This window comes from Grus americana, chromosome 1 (assembly GCF_028858705.1).
Source record: "Grus americana isolate bGruAme1 chromosome 1, bGruAme1.mat, whole genome shotgun sequence".
NCBI classification, from domain to species: domain Eukaryota; kingdom Metazoa; phylum Chordata; class Aves; order Gruiformes; family Gruidae; genus Grus; species Grus americana.
Window position 1 is genome coordinate 134,652,361 of NC_072852.1, and position 14,896 is coordinate 134,667,256.

The window sequence follows — 14,896 nt, forward strand, 5'->3', positions numbered from 1 at the left end:
CCTTGGTGCCGTCCAGGTTATAAAAAGGGTGGTGCACCTCTTCGGGCTTAATCACGGAGAGAAGCCTGAATTTTGACAAAGAGAGGCCTGACGAAGTAAAGGTGAAGTTTTGCCTTAGCTGAAGCCTAAGGAAATATGATTTCACTTTAAATAAGTCTCCCTCCGTCTCTCTCATGTACACACAATCCCAATGTAAGTGATTTCATCTCTCATAGTTGAAGGTCAGCCATTTCAACACCATGTTTTTTGTCCACAGCGAGTCACAGTTTCTGCTCTCCTGGCAGATCTGCACAATCGACGTCCTAAGTAAACCACAAAAGCAAGGCAATGTGAAGTTATTGGACGCTTTTATTTTAATGTAGCACCCAGCTCCATATCACATACATTTTCCAAAATTAGATGGGCGTAGTATAGAACACTATACATTTTGCAGCTTACCACGTGGACAGTCTGCAGCTGTGAAAACAAATTGCTTAAATCTGGCTATCTACTTTGTAAGTTAAAATTCAAATATATAATAGCCTCAGGGTATTTTTTTAGATTAACAACGATAATGCTTGCAATACGATTTTTTTATATCAAAAAATCAGTAACAGAGTAAACCATAATGCATATGTTCATAGCACGTTATCATGAAGATAAGCAAAAAAAGCTTCAAAATACATCATCTCTTCTCAAAGGTAAATACATCACATATATTTTTTTCTCCTGAAAAAATACTTTTACTCTTTAGTCAGCAAAATATGTGGCTTCATGAGGGCCTTTCTTCCTTCTTTCATAACCCCGTGTATTCTCCTGTCAAGGACCATGTGCGCTGAAGGCCGAAGGGCTGATGGCGCTGGAAAACGGACACCCGTCATTCCCCGGCTAGCAACTCGCACAGCCTCACCCTCTCCTGATCTGGAAGCTCAGCTGGGAGGAAAGCAGCTTATACACCACCAAAAGACAGTTTTCACATCGTGCCCACCCTAAATGCCTCCTGTGAAGGGTTCCAAGTCCCAACCACCCCTCTGGGGTCATTTTACCCGTGCAAGTTGTCACCACCCCATGCTGGTTAGCCCTGGCAGTGTCAAGGTGGGGCTGCGGGGATGAGAGGTGAACAAGTCCCTCTCCCCAATGTGGATACAGAATTCCCAGCAGCAAAACTGCCGCCATGCATGTGAAAACAGTTTGGAGACAATCTTTTGAGTTAAAAAGGATATTCACCAACTTATCAATAACGAGGCTGAATCCAGTAATCACTGACATATTTGCTACGTCACCAAAACTCTCTGGAAGAGAGAACTGAGAACTGTCTGGAAAGAGGTGGTAATGTTTGCACTGCATCCTAGTGTAAAATTAATAACTAGGAGAAGAACATTGATCATGAAGGATTAATGTTTGTTCACAGGCAGTTTGTTTAAAGGAATGCCTCTGAAATGGAAGCTGTTTGCCTTGCTTAATTACCAGGTCATTACTTATATTTAAAGGCTCAGATAAAAATGGCTTGATCTACAAAGGCAACCAGTCATTACAGTAAGCTGGGCATTTTTCTTTTTTCACTACTGAATTACCATGTATTGAAACAAGTATTTCATAGAAAGGTAACAGATGATATGAACATTAACAGGTCTATAAGGAAATGCACGATCAAAAGGAAGACACGTGAGTGCACACTTACACGCACGCTAAGGAAGATCCTTATCTGCTCTGCCTAGTCTTGTCCTGCAGACAAAAATATTTAATTGTCCAAAACAGAATAGTTGCAGGAAATTGAAGACTTTGAAAGTTTCAGAAAGTAAAGGTTTCCGCAAGAAATGATGATTTTGCTGTACCCACATTTTTCCAAAGGAAAAATTTGAGGAAATCTGTGAGACTGGATTTAGATGTGAATTTTGAGCAGCCGAGGTCTCTTAATAGTAGCCATGAGCGTGGCTGCATGGAGCAACTGCCAGAAGCACTCACTGTCTACAGCTACATGATGCCTTCTCTCCCTCCCAAAATGCTAACAGCCTCCCAAAACCAGACATACTTTTTCATTTTGCATTGGCTATCATGAATGCTTAAGCACTGAGACATACTGAGGAGTAACTTCCTGCATCATACATATAACACATCGACATTTCTCTTTGAATATTCTGCTTTACTCTCTACGTGAAGTGGTGTGTCGTCATCATAGCCGACACTTCACCAAATGGAATACAAATCAACTCACGCTCTAGCCCTTGAAGCTGAGTGGGGCATTTCATTGCAACCCTAAAAATGCAGGGATGGTTAAATTTTTAATTTATTAAGTCCTGTGGTAGAGTAACAACTGACTAAATATTTCATTGTTGACTAACCAAGTATCCTAACTTCCAGTGAATGAAAAAAACCCAACCCTGTACGTTAGAAGGGAGACATTTGAAGAAGAGATATACAGCAGACTTTTCCACTCTTCCTTTGAACAGCATCTATTCCATGAATAACCCAAGTGAAATAAATGGGAGATTATTCTAGAGGAAGCTCCTATCAAACATGAACAAGTCCTCCACTGCCTTAAAAATGCAATGTGCATACTTCTTTGTAATAATTGAAAAGGTTTCCTTAAAAAATCACCCATAAAATAAAAACCAAACATGCCTTATGATTATTTCTTATTGAATAGCAGGGGCTTATTAACCAAATGACAATGTAAGAACTAACAAGCAAAGAGCAAGCACTTAACCTCATTAAAATCTCAGGAATGATTCAGTGTTATGAACATATGAAATAAATGATCATAACTTCTGAACAGCACCACTACTAGCAAGAGGACAGCAGCTGTTTTGCAGCTTCCCGGAAGGGTTTGCAGTTCTCAGATTTTGTCACTGACCCCAGCTACGCAACAGTCGCACAGAAGTCCCCCCAAATCCAGAGAAACGGTTGTCGCTTGTTGACATAGTGATGTTTAATTGAATCGAAACCAGTGCGTTACAAAAACAGATTTTCAGTAACAATTCTGTAAATGCTTATTTTCACCTTCAGGCTTCTGGATCCATGACCCACATCCATATCCCTTTCAGCAAAAGTAGGCTGTTTCCTCATCACTTCAAACATTCCCATTGATGTCTTATCTCTCAGCAAAACTTTTGGCTGCTCTGATGCCCTCTGATGCCCCACTGCAGCCGTTCCATGATGCACCCTGAAGGGAGGCTACCCAGCTGCTTCAAACCTGCTTCTCCTTCCTCTCAGCCCTAGGACCATCCTATGGCTGTAGGGAGAAAGCATCACACCAACAATGGCAAAAAAACCTGCTGCACCGTTTCTGCAAGGCAAATGCATACACTTAAATTAGGTCAGTGAACAACAGGATATGAAGCACGTGCGGCGTCATGTTTAAGATGGGTAAACGGGTAGGTGACATTCCCTCGCAGTGAAGCACACACTATATCCGTGGAGGGAGCAGGGCTGACGTTGTTATGGCTGGAGTCGCCCAATACAAGAGTATCAGCCCAAGAAATAAAGCAACGTTACTTAGCCAGCTTTCATTGCGAGAACAGAGACCGAAGCCAACGACCACTGCATCCATGGAAAAATCCCCACGGGATTCAGCTGGCCCTGGATCAGACCCAGGTTAAAAATGAATCTTTTCTTCTTCATTTAGAAAATAGATGGGCATTAGCAGCTTCATCCTATCAGTAGCATCTCTAGCTAGGTGCAAAGGAACCTTAACAAAAGCCTGTTCTAGGCGGCCATTATTTCCATCACACATTTTGTAACCTCGTATATAGGACTTTTGCTATCTTTCTTATTTTGGAAATACAGTTCTTGTACACATCCTTAAAGCAAATCAGCAGCTATTAAGACAACAAAGCAGAGTAATACAAATGTACATAGAACAGCTTTTATAAAAATGCCCCGAAAGCATTTTTAACCTCTTGTTAGAAATACACTGGTGGTTAAAAAAAAAAAAAAATTAAAAGACGACAAAAAAGCTATAAGCCAGTGATCTCAAACATGCTACAAGTACGCAGAGACACTGGCAGTTGCAAGCAAGTGATCAAACACTGGTGAGAGGAAACAGTTACAGCTCAAAAAACAGGTAATTTTTTTTGTAATTTCCAAAATAATTAAATTTTAGTATTTTTTACTGTTCTCTCATATGATTTGAACTTATAAAAAGTTCTCTAGCATTAAAATACATCCGTGATTGCATAATAAACAGTACTAAGAAAATAATTATCTGACATGTGACTGCAGATAAAGACTGTATGCCTAGTGAGTTTTATTCCTGTAGTACATTAAACCCACAGGTACTCTACCATGATACAATCCTTCAGGAATCAGTAACATCCAGAAGCTCATCTCAGAGGATAAGTTTTAAATTTAAGCAAGAATTCAGGAATGCTGTACCTCTTAATGATCGGGGCAGGATGTCCTGCCAGAACGTGTATAAATCAGGAATTCTTTACATAAATAAAATAGTCTCAGGTTATTCATTTCAGTGATAAACTGCATTTACACATTAGACTGGGAAGAAGGAGAGGAAAAAAAAGGCGAAGCATCTCCCCCGCTCAGAAATATCCAGCAGTCAGACATTTGTTTTCTGTACCTTCTTCACCTGCAAAGGCAAATGCGCGCAGCGGGGTGAAGGGAGACCCGACAAGTGGGTCCTCCCCGCCGCCACCACCTTGGCAAGGAACCCTGATCAGCCGCGCTGTGCTTCTCTCCTTGCAAGGCCGTTGGGAAGCAGGCTCCGCTCTTGCCCGGCGGTGTGGGAGGTCACAAGACGGTGACGGGACGTAGCTGCTCCAGCTGCGTTTCCAAGGCAATTCGTTCCTTGTGAACCTCCTGCAGGACAGAGAGAGATGCGCTGTAACTTTTGGGATGCTCACATGCACCACCCTGCTCCAGTGAAAAGCAGCCAGGCAAACCGCTGGCATTGACCGGAGGCTCGGGGCTCTGCTGTTTAAAGTAACTCTCCTTGTGGTCTCAAAACACCCTACTAATGCCACACGACCTCCCCGCACAGCTGTCTACTCCCTCCTCCTTACAGAGGGGCAATACGGAGGCTCAGTCACTTGCTGGGAAGATCATGGAGAGGAGCAGGCATCCACTGGCCAGTGGAATAGCTTGGGATGCAGCAAAGCTGGCCACAACTGGCCATTTTTACCAAAGAAAATCAGGTTATTTTGAAATCACATTTCCCTCAAAACTGCTTTTTGAGAATTTTTGGTTCACACAACCAACCTCTTTCCTTTAGGAAATGAACCAGACTTAGCCTTTCTAAGACAACACAGGCTTTGCAATCTACGTCTTTGACAGCTGTGGCAGGAAGATCATCAGTCTCAGTCAGAAACTAACTGCGAAGGCTTTGGGGATCAGCGATTTTGGGAAAGTCCCTCCTGGTCTCGAGGCTGCCCCTGCATTGAGGGGCACCCAGCTCTCACTGACCTCCCATCAAAGGGCTCCCCAGCCCGCATGGGAGCCGGGCTGACCTGCGACTCCTCCAAGATGTGGTACCCCAGCCCGGGAGCACACTTGAACACTCCCCATGCCTCGGTGCAAGCTCAAGACGCTCGAGGGGTACCTGTCAAGTCTTCTGCTCCCCATAAAAATATCAAGGCCCTGCTCCATCAGAAAGCTTCCAGGCAGCAATATGACTTGAAGGACAAATCTAGCTTTCTGCACTTGTGTGAACTCAGGCAAATCTCTCTGTCTTTACGTGCTTCCTTCACCCTACCGTAAAGTACAGATAACAGCACTGGCCTGTTTTGTGAAGGTCGGGGAGTTTAAGCACGCTGAAGATAGTGCATGGAAGCAGATAAGACCTGAGCCAAGGAATGATGGCAATGTGCTGTCAGTAAAAGCTTTCATCTCCGTTCTTATTTCAATCGCTGTCCTACATTTTGCTATGATTTCAGTATAGCACATCCACCCTGAATTTCACTTGGGAGATGCTTGAAAGCCAGTTAAGAAATTATGTTAACATGGAATCAAACTTTCACCTCGACTGAAGACAAAGTGTAACTGGGGGTTCACCTCCCTTTCCAGACAAGTGTGTTCATAATATGCAAAGAAGAAAAAGCTGTAGTAGATGAAAAACTAAAGTCTGCACTACCTTTGGTCTGAGACCACAGAAAAAAACCCAGAGCTGATATATGTAAGAAAATAGCCCCTTGAGAACACGTTGAAAGAAATGTCAACAGACATTAAAAATCAGTGCTAGATGTTCACATAAAGCACAGTTTAGCCAGTCCACGTATACCAAATGCCTGCCTCCATGAGACAGTTACGTAGCACAACTGATCAGAAGACAAGCAAGCTATGCTTGAGTTGCTCTTCTGCACCGGGTGACAGCATCGCATTATCAAACTTCTCAGAAAGACAAAGTTCACCCTTTAGACTAACTGCCAGTGGAGCTGTAGGCCCATAGGTTGTAACTTTTCCCAGAAAGCCTCATCCTACCCACACATACAGTATAGTTATTCCCTTCCAGAAAGCAGGAAATAATGCAGAAGGTTTCATCTGAGAGGATGAACAAGATTCTCTGCTGGAGGTGACACGTAACTGATTGCAGGGAGCTTTGTCACCGATTTTCAATGCATTCCTTACCTTCAGCTGCTGCTGGAGCTCACTGTTCAACCTGGCGAGCACAGCATTGGTTTCTTTGTTTTTCCGTATAGCGGTCTGAATAGCCCTTTTCTGCTTGGAAGACTGTCTGCCAGACAGATAAATAGAAAACATTTCAATTAAGAGCCTCAACAGTGGCTGATGTGAGAAGACCAGCTATCCATTTTGTGTTTCTGTGCTCTACACCCACTGGGCTACACTTCAAAGACAAGGTATACAAGAAACTACAGATTCAAGAGAAGAAAAATGTAACATGGAAAAGAGATGGCTGAATCAGGTAGACTACTTGAAAGTAAAATGGTCACACTTGTTAACCTGAATGACAGAAACATTTTAGGCTGTCTCAATTATTTCAAAATCACTGCAGTCTGATTCAATTTATGAATAATCCCTGCATATCTGTGCTTATTGCAGCATCTTTGCTTTAGCTGTTTTCAGACACTCACAGAGTTGAAAGATTGAGGAGTGGTTAACAAAATACAAAAATCATTCTGTGCGGAAAGAAAGGACATCTGCATGACAATACAGTCTCAGATTTTTTGGGGCACTGCTGATTCTGATGTTTCTTTACTTCAGAAATTAATCTTTCTTTCATTCAAAGCAGTCATTCCCACCAAAACCACCCAATGTCACAAATAGCAACAGGTAGATGGCTTACAGACTTTCCTCATCTCTTTTGCTGCTTAAATAAAAGATATACAAAAGATTTCTCTTCTATTATTATTATTATTATTGCTCTATAGCCCATGGTAACTGATGTGGAGGAAATTACAGTTAGGCAGGCAGGTACAAAAAGAGACAACTCTGTACATAGGGACCAACCTATTCCAAGAAACAGAGGTAACAACAGGAAAAAGGAAAGAAAATACTGGCTGAATATCCAAGCCCTTTTCCAAATAGATTGTTTTAAAGTTTTACATAAGGCATCAAGAGCTCCTTATGACCCATTTGATCTAAAACAGATGCCCTGTTTAAATAAGGTCCATAGTGGTACACAGTCCCTGTTAGCTCTTTTCTTTTAGCAGAGCTGATGGCACTGATCTTTGCAACGCAACCTGTTTCACAGTGCAGGCAGGTCTTTATGCTGCTGTCTCCCAGTGAACTGTCAGTGTTCTGCCTCAATATTTTGCCTCAAACTACCCTCCATAGGCTATAAAGTAATAACGATAGGAAAAATAAAAACCAGGGCGATATACCTCCGTGGTCATTTAAACATTTTAGGAAAGACATAGACAAAACAGGATTAAGTTGAGATGCTAACAAATGCTGTTATCTTTCTTCAAACCACTACGGAATATGCACTCCCAAAGCACAAAACAGCACTTTAAGGGCATCCTATGAGTCTTATTACTTATTCTAATCTCCACTTACACAGCACAGATTCAGTCTACTGACAGTTTGCCAAGAACTGCTCAGCTGATTTAGGCAGCTCGGTTTTGTTTCAGACTGAACGAGATGTCTTCGCAAGGCTTCGGGTGAAGGTGGACTACAACGTGTACACACTGTTTCAGTTGAGGGAGATGTATAGACCAAATAGGGCTTCCAGTGCCTTCACTTACCATTCATACAGCCCCTTCTCCGCTGCTATTAAATAAGCATATAGTGAAATCCCTACAAGTCTTTCTTGCTGACAGCTTCAACAGCTATATTTATGACAGCAAACAACACATGCTGGGTTTGGCAATTACCGAATTATCACAAGTGGTCTATGGCTTGGCTCATACCAGTGGCGAGCTCATTTCTAACCCGCCTTGCGATGAAGAAATATCCCAAGGATATGACCAACATCAAGCATTTCATGACTCAATTTCCTAGGCATTTATCTAGTCATATCTGTCCACATGAATAAGCAAAGTTCCAGAAGCTTGCCATGCAAGGCAAAAACACACACCCGCAGAGCTAAAAGGAGTTGTGTTAGAGATGCTGGTTGAACAGCTAGGCTTGTTCTTCAGACATGTCTGCCAGATACAGAGGTAGGACACCTCTGAAGAGGCTATCAGTCAAATGTTTCCAACTTACACAGTCACTACAGACTTCGTCTGCCTTTGAAAAGACAGATGTAGATTTCAGAGACCTGTACCCTGTGATGCATTCTCAAAACCAGAACTACTAAGCACAAAATTATGCAAAGAGCAAACCCTACTACATCAGATCTCACGGTGCGGTTTGGCATGCTTGGCACAGGTTTTTACTTTTGGACTGGGAGGTGAGGCTTGACTGCTGGCAGGGAAGAAGTCACATTTATAGTGGGAGAAAGCTCGGGGGTCTCCAGCCCCTGCGTCTCTGTCCGGAGCTTCCTGCGGGTGGGTTTGGAGGGCGGCTGAGAGAGAACAACCTCCTGCAAGGGAGAAGCACAGCAACGTTAAGTCAGGCCATGTGTGTCCCGTCATTAGGCTGGGGAATACTTGTGACACTGAAATTGCTGACAGCTGGCCAAAGATTTCATAATTTAAGGAGGCAGAGAGCTTAATTCAAATTTGGTAATAGCCTCTCAGGTTTCTGACTTTGAAAAAAAAAGGAACAGTAACTCCTGCAACCCCTTAATGAATGAAATGATTATACTAGCATTTTGTCTTCATCTGGATGACGGGCTCTTCAGAACTGGATTGTATAGCTCTGTGCGCATTTCGGGAGCGGAGGGAGTAGTACAAATACAAAGACTAGCCCCTAGTTAACCCAGAAGCATTAAAACCAAAACAAGATTTATTTTTAATTATGCTCAGTTGGTAAAAATCAATAACCAATCACTTGCATCCCAACTTACTACCTCACCCATCTGGCACAGAATCTCTCCCTTCTCCTCCCCTCCTCTCTTACATGAAGCAACACTGAAAATAGCTTAGAAAGGCACATGTATAAAATTATCCATGCAAAATTAAGATGTTGGAAGTGTAGAAGGACAGTTACTTCCCTTGATAAGTTACATCGGAGAGATAAGTCTAGTTTGTAGGTAAAACAAAGTCTTGGATTTTTATGCCTTTAATGGTAAGCATTTTCATTATTTTATATTAAGACATCCTTTCTTTTGCAATGAGAAGTAGTTTTAATGACTTAAAGCTGTTTTAAATGTGAAACATAAATATATCCTTTTCAGTGTATTTTATTATTAGATCTCTCTTACAAGGGATATAACTATTACTGTTCCGTTTCATGAATGAGAAAGCTAAGACTCAAAAAGATGAAGTCACTTGACAAAGGTTATACATTTAGTGTCACAGTCAAGACCAGAGACCAAATTTTATTATCACTTGCACAGTGCACATTTTACTGAGCCAGACTATCTTCCTTATGACGTTTTGGCCAAATGTTAATAAAGTAAAGAAAAAAAATTAATTGAGGAAGCATTTAATGACCCCGCAATCATTAGAAAAAAAACAAGAAACACTGTAGGAAGCAGCCTGACTCGGCAGAAGAGACTATGAGTGACACGGCATAAAACCAACATAAGACCATCAATAATTAGCATTACAGGGATTACAATTATTAGAGGAATTAGAATTATAAGGAAGCAAGGGGTTTCAGCATTAAAAAAGAGTTCTGGCATTACTGAAAAAAAAAGATCTAAAAATATTATGAGATCTTTTGATCAGGATGTCAGCACATCAGCACTGCAGAGATCTCAGGTAATACCACGCTCTGAAATCCTATGCACATGCACAGCTCCCCGCAAACACACAATGTACGGCAAGTGAGGAACTTGCGTATGCCTTCTGCAACTATAAACTGGTGGGATGCCAAATGCACAATCCCAGTCTACCTTGAACTGCCAAAACCCTACCAAACCCATAGGATAAATCCCTTTTCCATTTCAAATGCAGTGCTGGAAGAAATGATCCAATATCTAAAAGCAGAGCCCTCCGCAGGGGCTCTTTGGCTGGCTGCTGTTGCACCAGGCTTTGGAAGGTGGGTCAGCACCGCACCCCACAGACTGAAGCTTCTCTGTATTCTAGGTATCCAGGTGGGATGAGGGTGAGCATGAAGTAGGTGCACCACAAAGATTTCATTTCCCCAGCAGAGCTGCAAAGCGGAGCAAGGAAGAAGCAAGGCCAGGCTAGTAGTAGCATACAGTGAGCACAAGCAGAGCAAGGACTCTGCCTGGAAAGCTCTATCACATATGGGGAATGACACTGGACATTTGTCTGTGCCTCCCTTTAGGGTAAGAAGTGGGATGATGCTCCCTGGGCAAGGTACCTACTACATACAGCATTTGCCAACAGTTCTTGGTTGGGCTGAGCAAAGGTCTTGCAGGTGCTCCCTGGCTGCAGGAGGGGCTGGAGGGGGGAGGATCTGCATTTGCCCCCCCCCCATCAAAACCTGTTCTGGCTGGGGCTGGTGGAAGGAGGCGGTGGGAGCATAACCAGGAGTGGGGAAATGCTCACACCCACTGCTAAGGCCACTCCATTCCTAAGTAAGGCCCTCTGAAGAGTGCCATTGCAATTTTGGTGCTTATCTTATACAAATGATATGTTCGTACAAAAACATATCACAAACTGCACGTCTCGAGCAAATCTGTCCCAGACTATGTACATTTACTGGCAGATCCTGACCTCTAGCAAACAGGTGCGTTTACATCAAAACCGAATCCTCAATAACTGGAAGCAAGAAGCGCACCACAATTTGGAAGAATTACAGTGAGACAGGGGTCGAGTAGAATCAAACTCTTTTTTGTCTTCCCTAAGGCTCCGCAAGCCCCTGTTGATTTGAAACAAATGGCAAGCTGCCTCTCTTAAAGCACGCGCATCAATGTGTATGTACTAAGAGCTTTCTTAATGATTTATCTGAGCTGATGTCACACGCGATCCCGGTTTTCTCTAGCGTCTTGACCTCCAGAGAAGGTAAACATGTGAAAACGTAACCTTAACCCTCTGTTTAATTGCTTTAAAACTTAAAACAACCACATTTGTTGATGAAGGCAAATCACTCCACAATGGTACAACGTGTGCAGCTCTCACCTTTTTTGCTGAACTGTTTTCTTCTGCCTGCGACGGGGGTCTATTCATCTGAGGATGTAATTCAACCTCAGACGGTTGCTCTGTCTGCAACAACAAATCAGTCATTGCTACACCCAGAAAACGACTAGCAGTCACATACAATAAAGTCAATGAAAGGAAACGTTACACAGAAAAGTTACTTTAACAATTCAGCAGTAGGGGAAATGGAGATCTAGGGTGACAGCTGAATGGATGGCACATGTCTTCTGCAGATTTTTAATTTCTTGCATTTTATTGTGCTAAGAAAACAAGAGAAAAGATTTTCTGTGAAGTGTTAGGAACCATGTCTCTGAACGTAAATGACCTAGTACTCAGAATTTCTTCTAGAGTTACCCTTACAGCCTAAATACTCAGAGAAAGACTGAGGGAGGTGGATAAAAGCTAGAAAGATCTCAGATGCGCCCTGTCACCTTATTATCTCCTGAAACCGATGAAAATTCATTGGAGTAAGCCTCTGTCTTTGAAGTTTGCAAGGCTGGAGTGAGAAAGTCTGAATTATACCAAAAATTCCAGTGAAGTTACTGAAAACACAACTCATAAAAGAAGCCAAATAAATCTTGCCTCCTCCCTCCTCATGTTTCAAACGGAAACCAAGCTGAACGCTCACCACACAGGTCCACACTTCGGCAAAACAAACCACCTCCCCCCGGCATATCTGACCGAGCACCAAATTAAAACAGGGGGTTAATCCCTTGCTTTGCCTCTCCTGAAATCTTCCCGCATCTTTCTATTTGCTTCCCCAGGATGGGGCACAGCACATCAGCTAAGGGAGGGCGGCAGGATTTGGAGCTGCCTGTCCCGGGCAGCAAACAAGGTATAAACACGGTGTCGCTGTTTTCTTTCCAGAAGGTACAGGCTGGCTCTCCAAGATGGGGGAAGGCAGGCAGGAGTGGGAGGCTGAGGGCACCTGGCACTGGTAGACGGCCTCTCTTCTCCTCTTTTCCAAATTCTGCCAAGTTGGAGCCACATTGACAATGCCCACCCGGGTAGGAGAGGCAACCCGCCATCCTGCTCTCTCCTCAAAAAAATGCTTGTTTCTACGCAGGTGAAAGCTTGCGTTTAAAACCAAGTTCAAGGCAAACCTCAAGCTTTAAAGGAGCCAGGATTTTAGCCATAATAATAATAATGATAATGATAATGATAATAATAATAATAATAATAATAGCCTGTCACACACTAAAGAACCTAACTCAATGTTGGCAAGAGGTTTCTGCATAGGCTCATCAAGCTCAAGCTTAACCATAAGTTAAAAATGACAGGAAGCACAGAATTTGGTATATTTAAAAAGGAGGGACTTTTTCATACCACTTCCATTTCTTCCATAGCACACACCATAAGAGCTGTACAGAAAGCTGCAGGGGGAAAGTGGTTCTGCCAGGTTACTGCTGCTCTCCAACCGTATGGTGGCAAACATGTGCACAGAGGAGGGAGATTTGGATCTTTTTTTAAAACACATGTGAAATTCCCCTGGAGAGGAGAAAAACGTGTTTTGGCTGACAAGATTTCTCTCCTTCCCCTCTCCTAAGTGTGCTACATCTGTACTGTTATCTGATGGTTAAAAACCAAAACAAACCCACCCTGTAATTTTCAAGTATTATTTGAATATTAATATTGTAAATATTTGGATTTTAATAACTATTGGATACTAACATTTTTAATTCTGGAAAGCTTTTCATAGCTTGAAGTGCTGCTTCTATAACTGTAGATTTCCAGTACAAATAGGAGAGTGAAATGGAAAAAAAGCAATCTCTTTTTCTGTCTACAAAAATCAAAAGACCATTAAAAGTCCATTTAATGCAACAGAGCATTTCTTTATCAGCAAGCTGAATAGCCCATAACCTCCCTGATTTCTACAACCACTTTTTATATATTTGAAAGAAATGAAGACTCTAAGCACTGGTAACAGTTGCCTCGCAAAGCCCATGAGGCTTTCATGAATGATTTGGGGACAGCGAAGCTCAAATACCCAACAGAAACATGCAATAAAATTTGGGCCCAAACCACAAGACTTTGACAATCATCATTTAGGGGCAGCAAGAGTAAACATAGTATTTCGGAGCACCAAGCAATATGTATACTATAAACTATAGCCTTGCTGCACAATGCAGAGGAATGACAGAGGTACACGAGAGCCAGCTCTTAATGACCTTTCTTGGACAGGGAGCATAGATACTGCCCTAACCTGGCTGGGCAGGCAGTTTCTGATGCTCACACTCTTGTTGGAGTCTATGTTAAACCTTCTATCAAAAGCAAGAATACAGTAACTTATTCCAGAGAATGAAAGGAGACCAACCCCATGTTATTTATGCATAGATAAAATGCAGCCTTTCAGGAACGAATGTGTTCAAAGAGCACAGAAGTAACTAAATAGACTGGTACCCTACAATGTCAATTGAAAATAAGCAGGAAAATTGAAATCACAGTAAGACAAAGGACCTGGAAGGAAAAGAAAAAAAAAAAAAAGAAAAAAAGAAAAAGAAAAAAACCCAAAGTTCTGCAGAAACCCCTTTTTTTAATGGTCTCATTGCAGGAGAATACTGTTTTAAACTGAAGGGAACTGAAAAGGGAGAAAAGGGTAAACTTAGTGTTCTAGAAGAAGCAAATATAAATTGGAGTGCTGATGCCAAAAATGGTAAGATTTCAAAATTTCCAACATTTTGATATCACAGTTCCTAGTGATTCAAGATACACTTTTTCCTAGCTGAGTGCTGTGATGTGGCTGTCAGCCGTACCAACTGGCTGAGGTTGGGCCACCGGGCTGGCCGCTCCTCTCCGCTGCCAGGACGTGAGGGTGGCAAAGCTCAGCAGCCAGAGGGGCAGGGGCTGGCTGGAGCAGCCAGGTGGTAAAAATAAATAAATGGTTACATTTGCCCCCCGCCCCCCCCCCCAAAAAAAAAGAAAAAAAAGAAAAAAAAAAAAGAAAAAAGGAAAACAGGAAAAAAGAAAAAGAAAAAAGAAAAAAATTTAAAAAGAATGAGTTCTGGTAGTTCAGCTCATGCATCAGGAATAAAACGAAGTAACTGACATGTCCCTAAAGTGCCACCTAGTGGCATGCGGGACAGGCCGTTTCTGAGTGGTTTGCTTAGAGGAGAGCACCCAAAAATAGCTGTCTGCATTATTCAGAGCCTGCAGACGGAGCCGGCCCCGCAGGGTGGGCAGGCAGCCGGCGCTGGGCACGGTAAGCCTCGGCTCTTTGGAGCGTCCCCTTCCCTCTCATGCAGAACCTGGCTCTACACATTCATGATCTGCTGGCAGAGCTGCAAGTTCTCCTCTACGAGAGATCTCCATTCCTCAGAGCGATGTGCCTCCGACACAACTGCCCAGGCGTACAA

The 14,896-nt window shown here is 42.6% G+C and overlaps 1 protein-coding gene across 3 annotated transcripts in view; it reads right to left on the reverse strand.

Annotated features, from left to right (window-relative positions):
* Positions 1-330: 330 nt before the first annotated feature.
* Positions 331-14,896, reverse strand: part of REPS2 (RALBP1 associated Eps domain containing 2) — a 105,708-nt gene continuing 91,142 nt past the window's right edge. For 2 of the 3 annotated variants that reach the window (XM_054849720.1, XM_054849710.1), the window contains exons 15-18: positions 11,526-11,609; positions 8,766-8,911; positions 6,556-6,661; positions 331-4,791 (exon numbers count right to left, since the gene is read on the reverse strand). In XM_054849720.1, coding sequence (XP_054705695.1) covers positions 4,723-4,791; positions 6,556-6,661; positions 8,766-8,911; positions 11,526-11,609 — 405 coding nt within the window. In that variant the 3' untranslated portion in view covers positions 331-4,722. Of the gene's footprint in view, positions 4,792-6,555; positions 6,662-8,765; positions 8,914-11,525; positions 11,610-14,896 lie in introns of those variants that run through there. The other variant, XM_054849729.1, reaches the window with a different exon arrangement.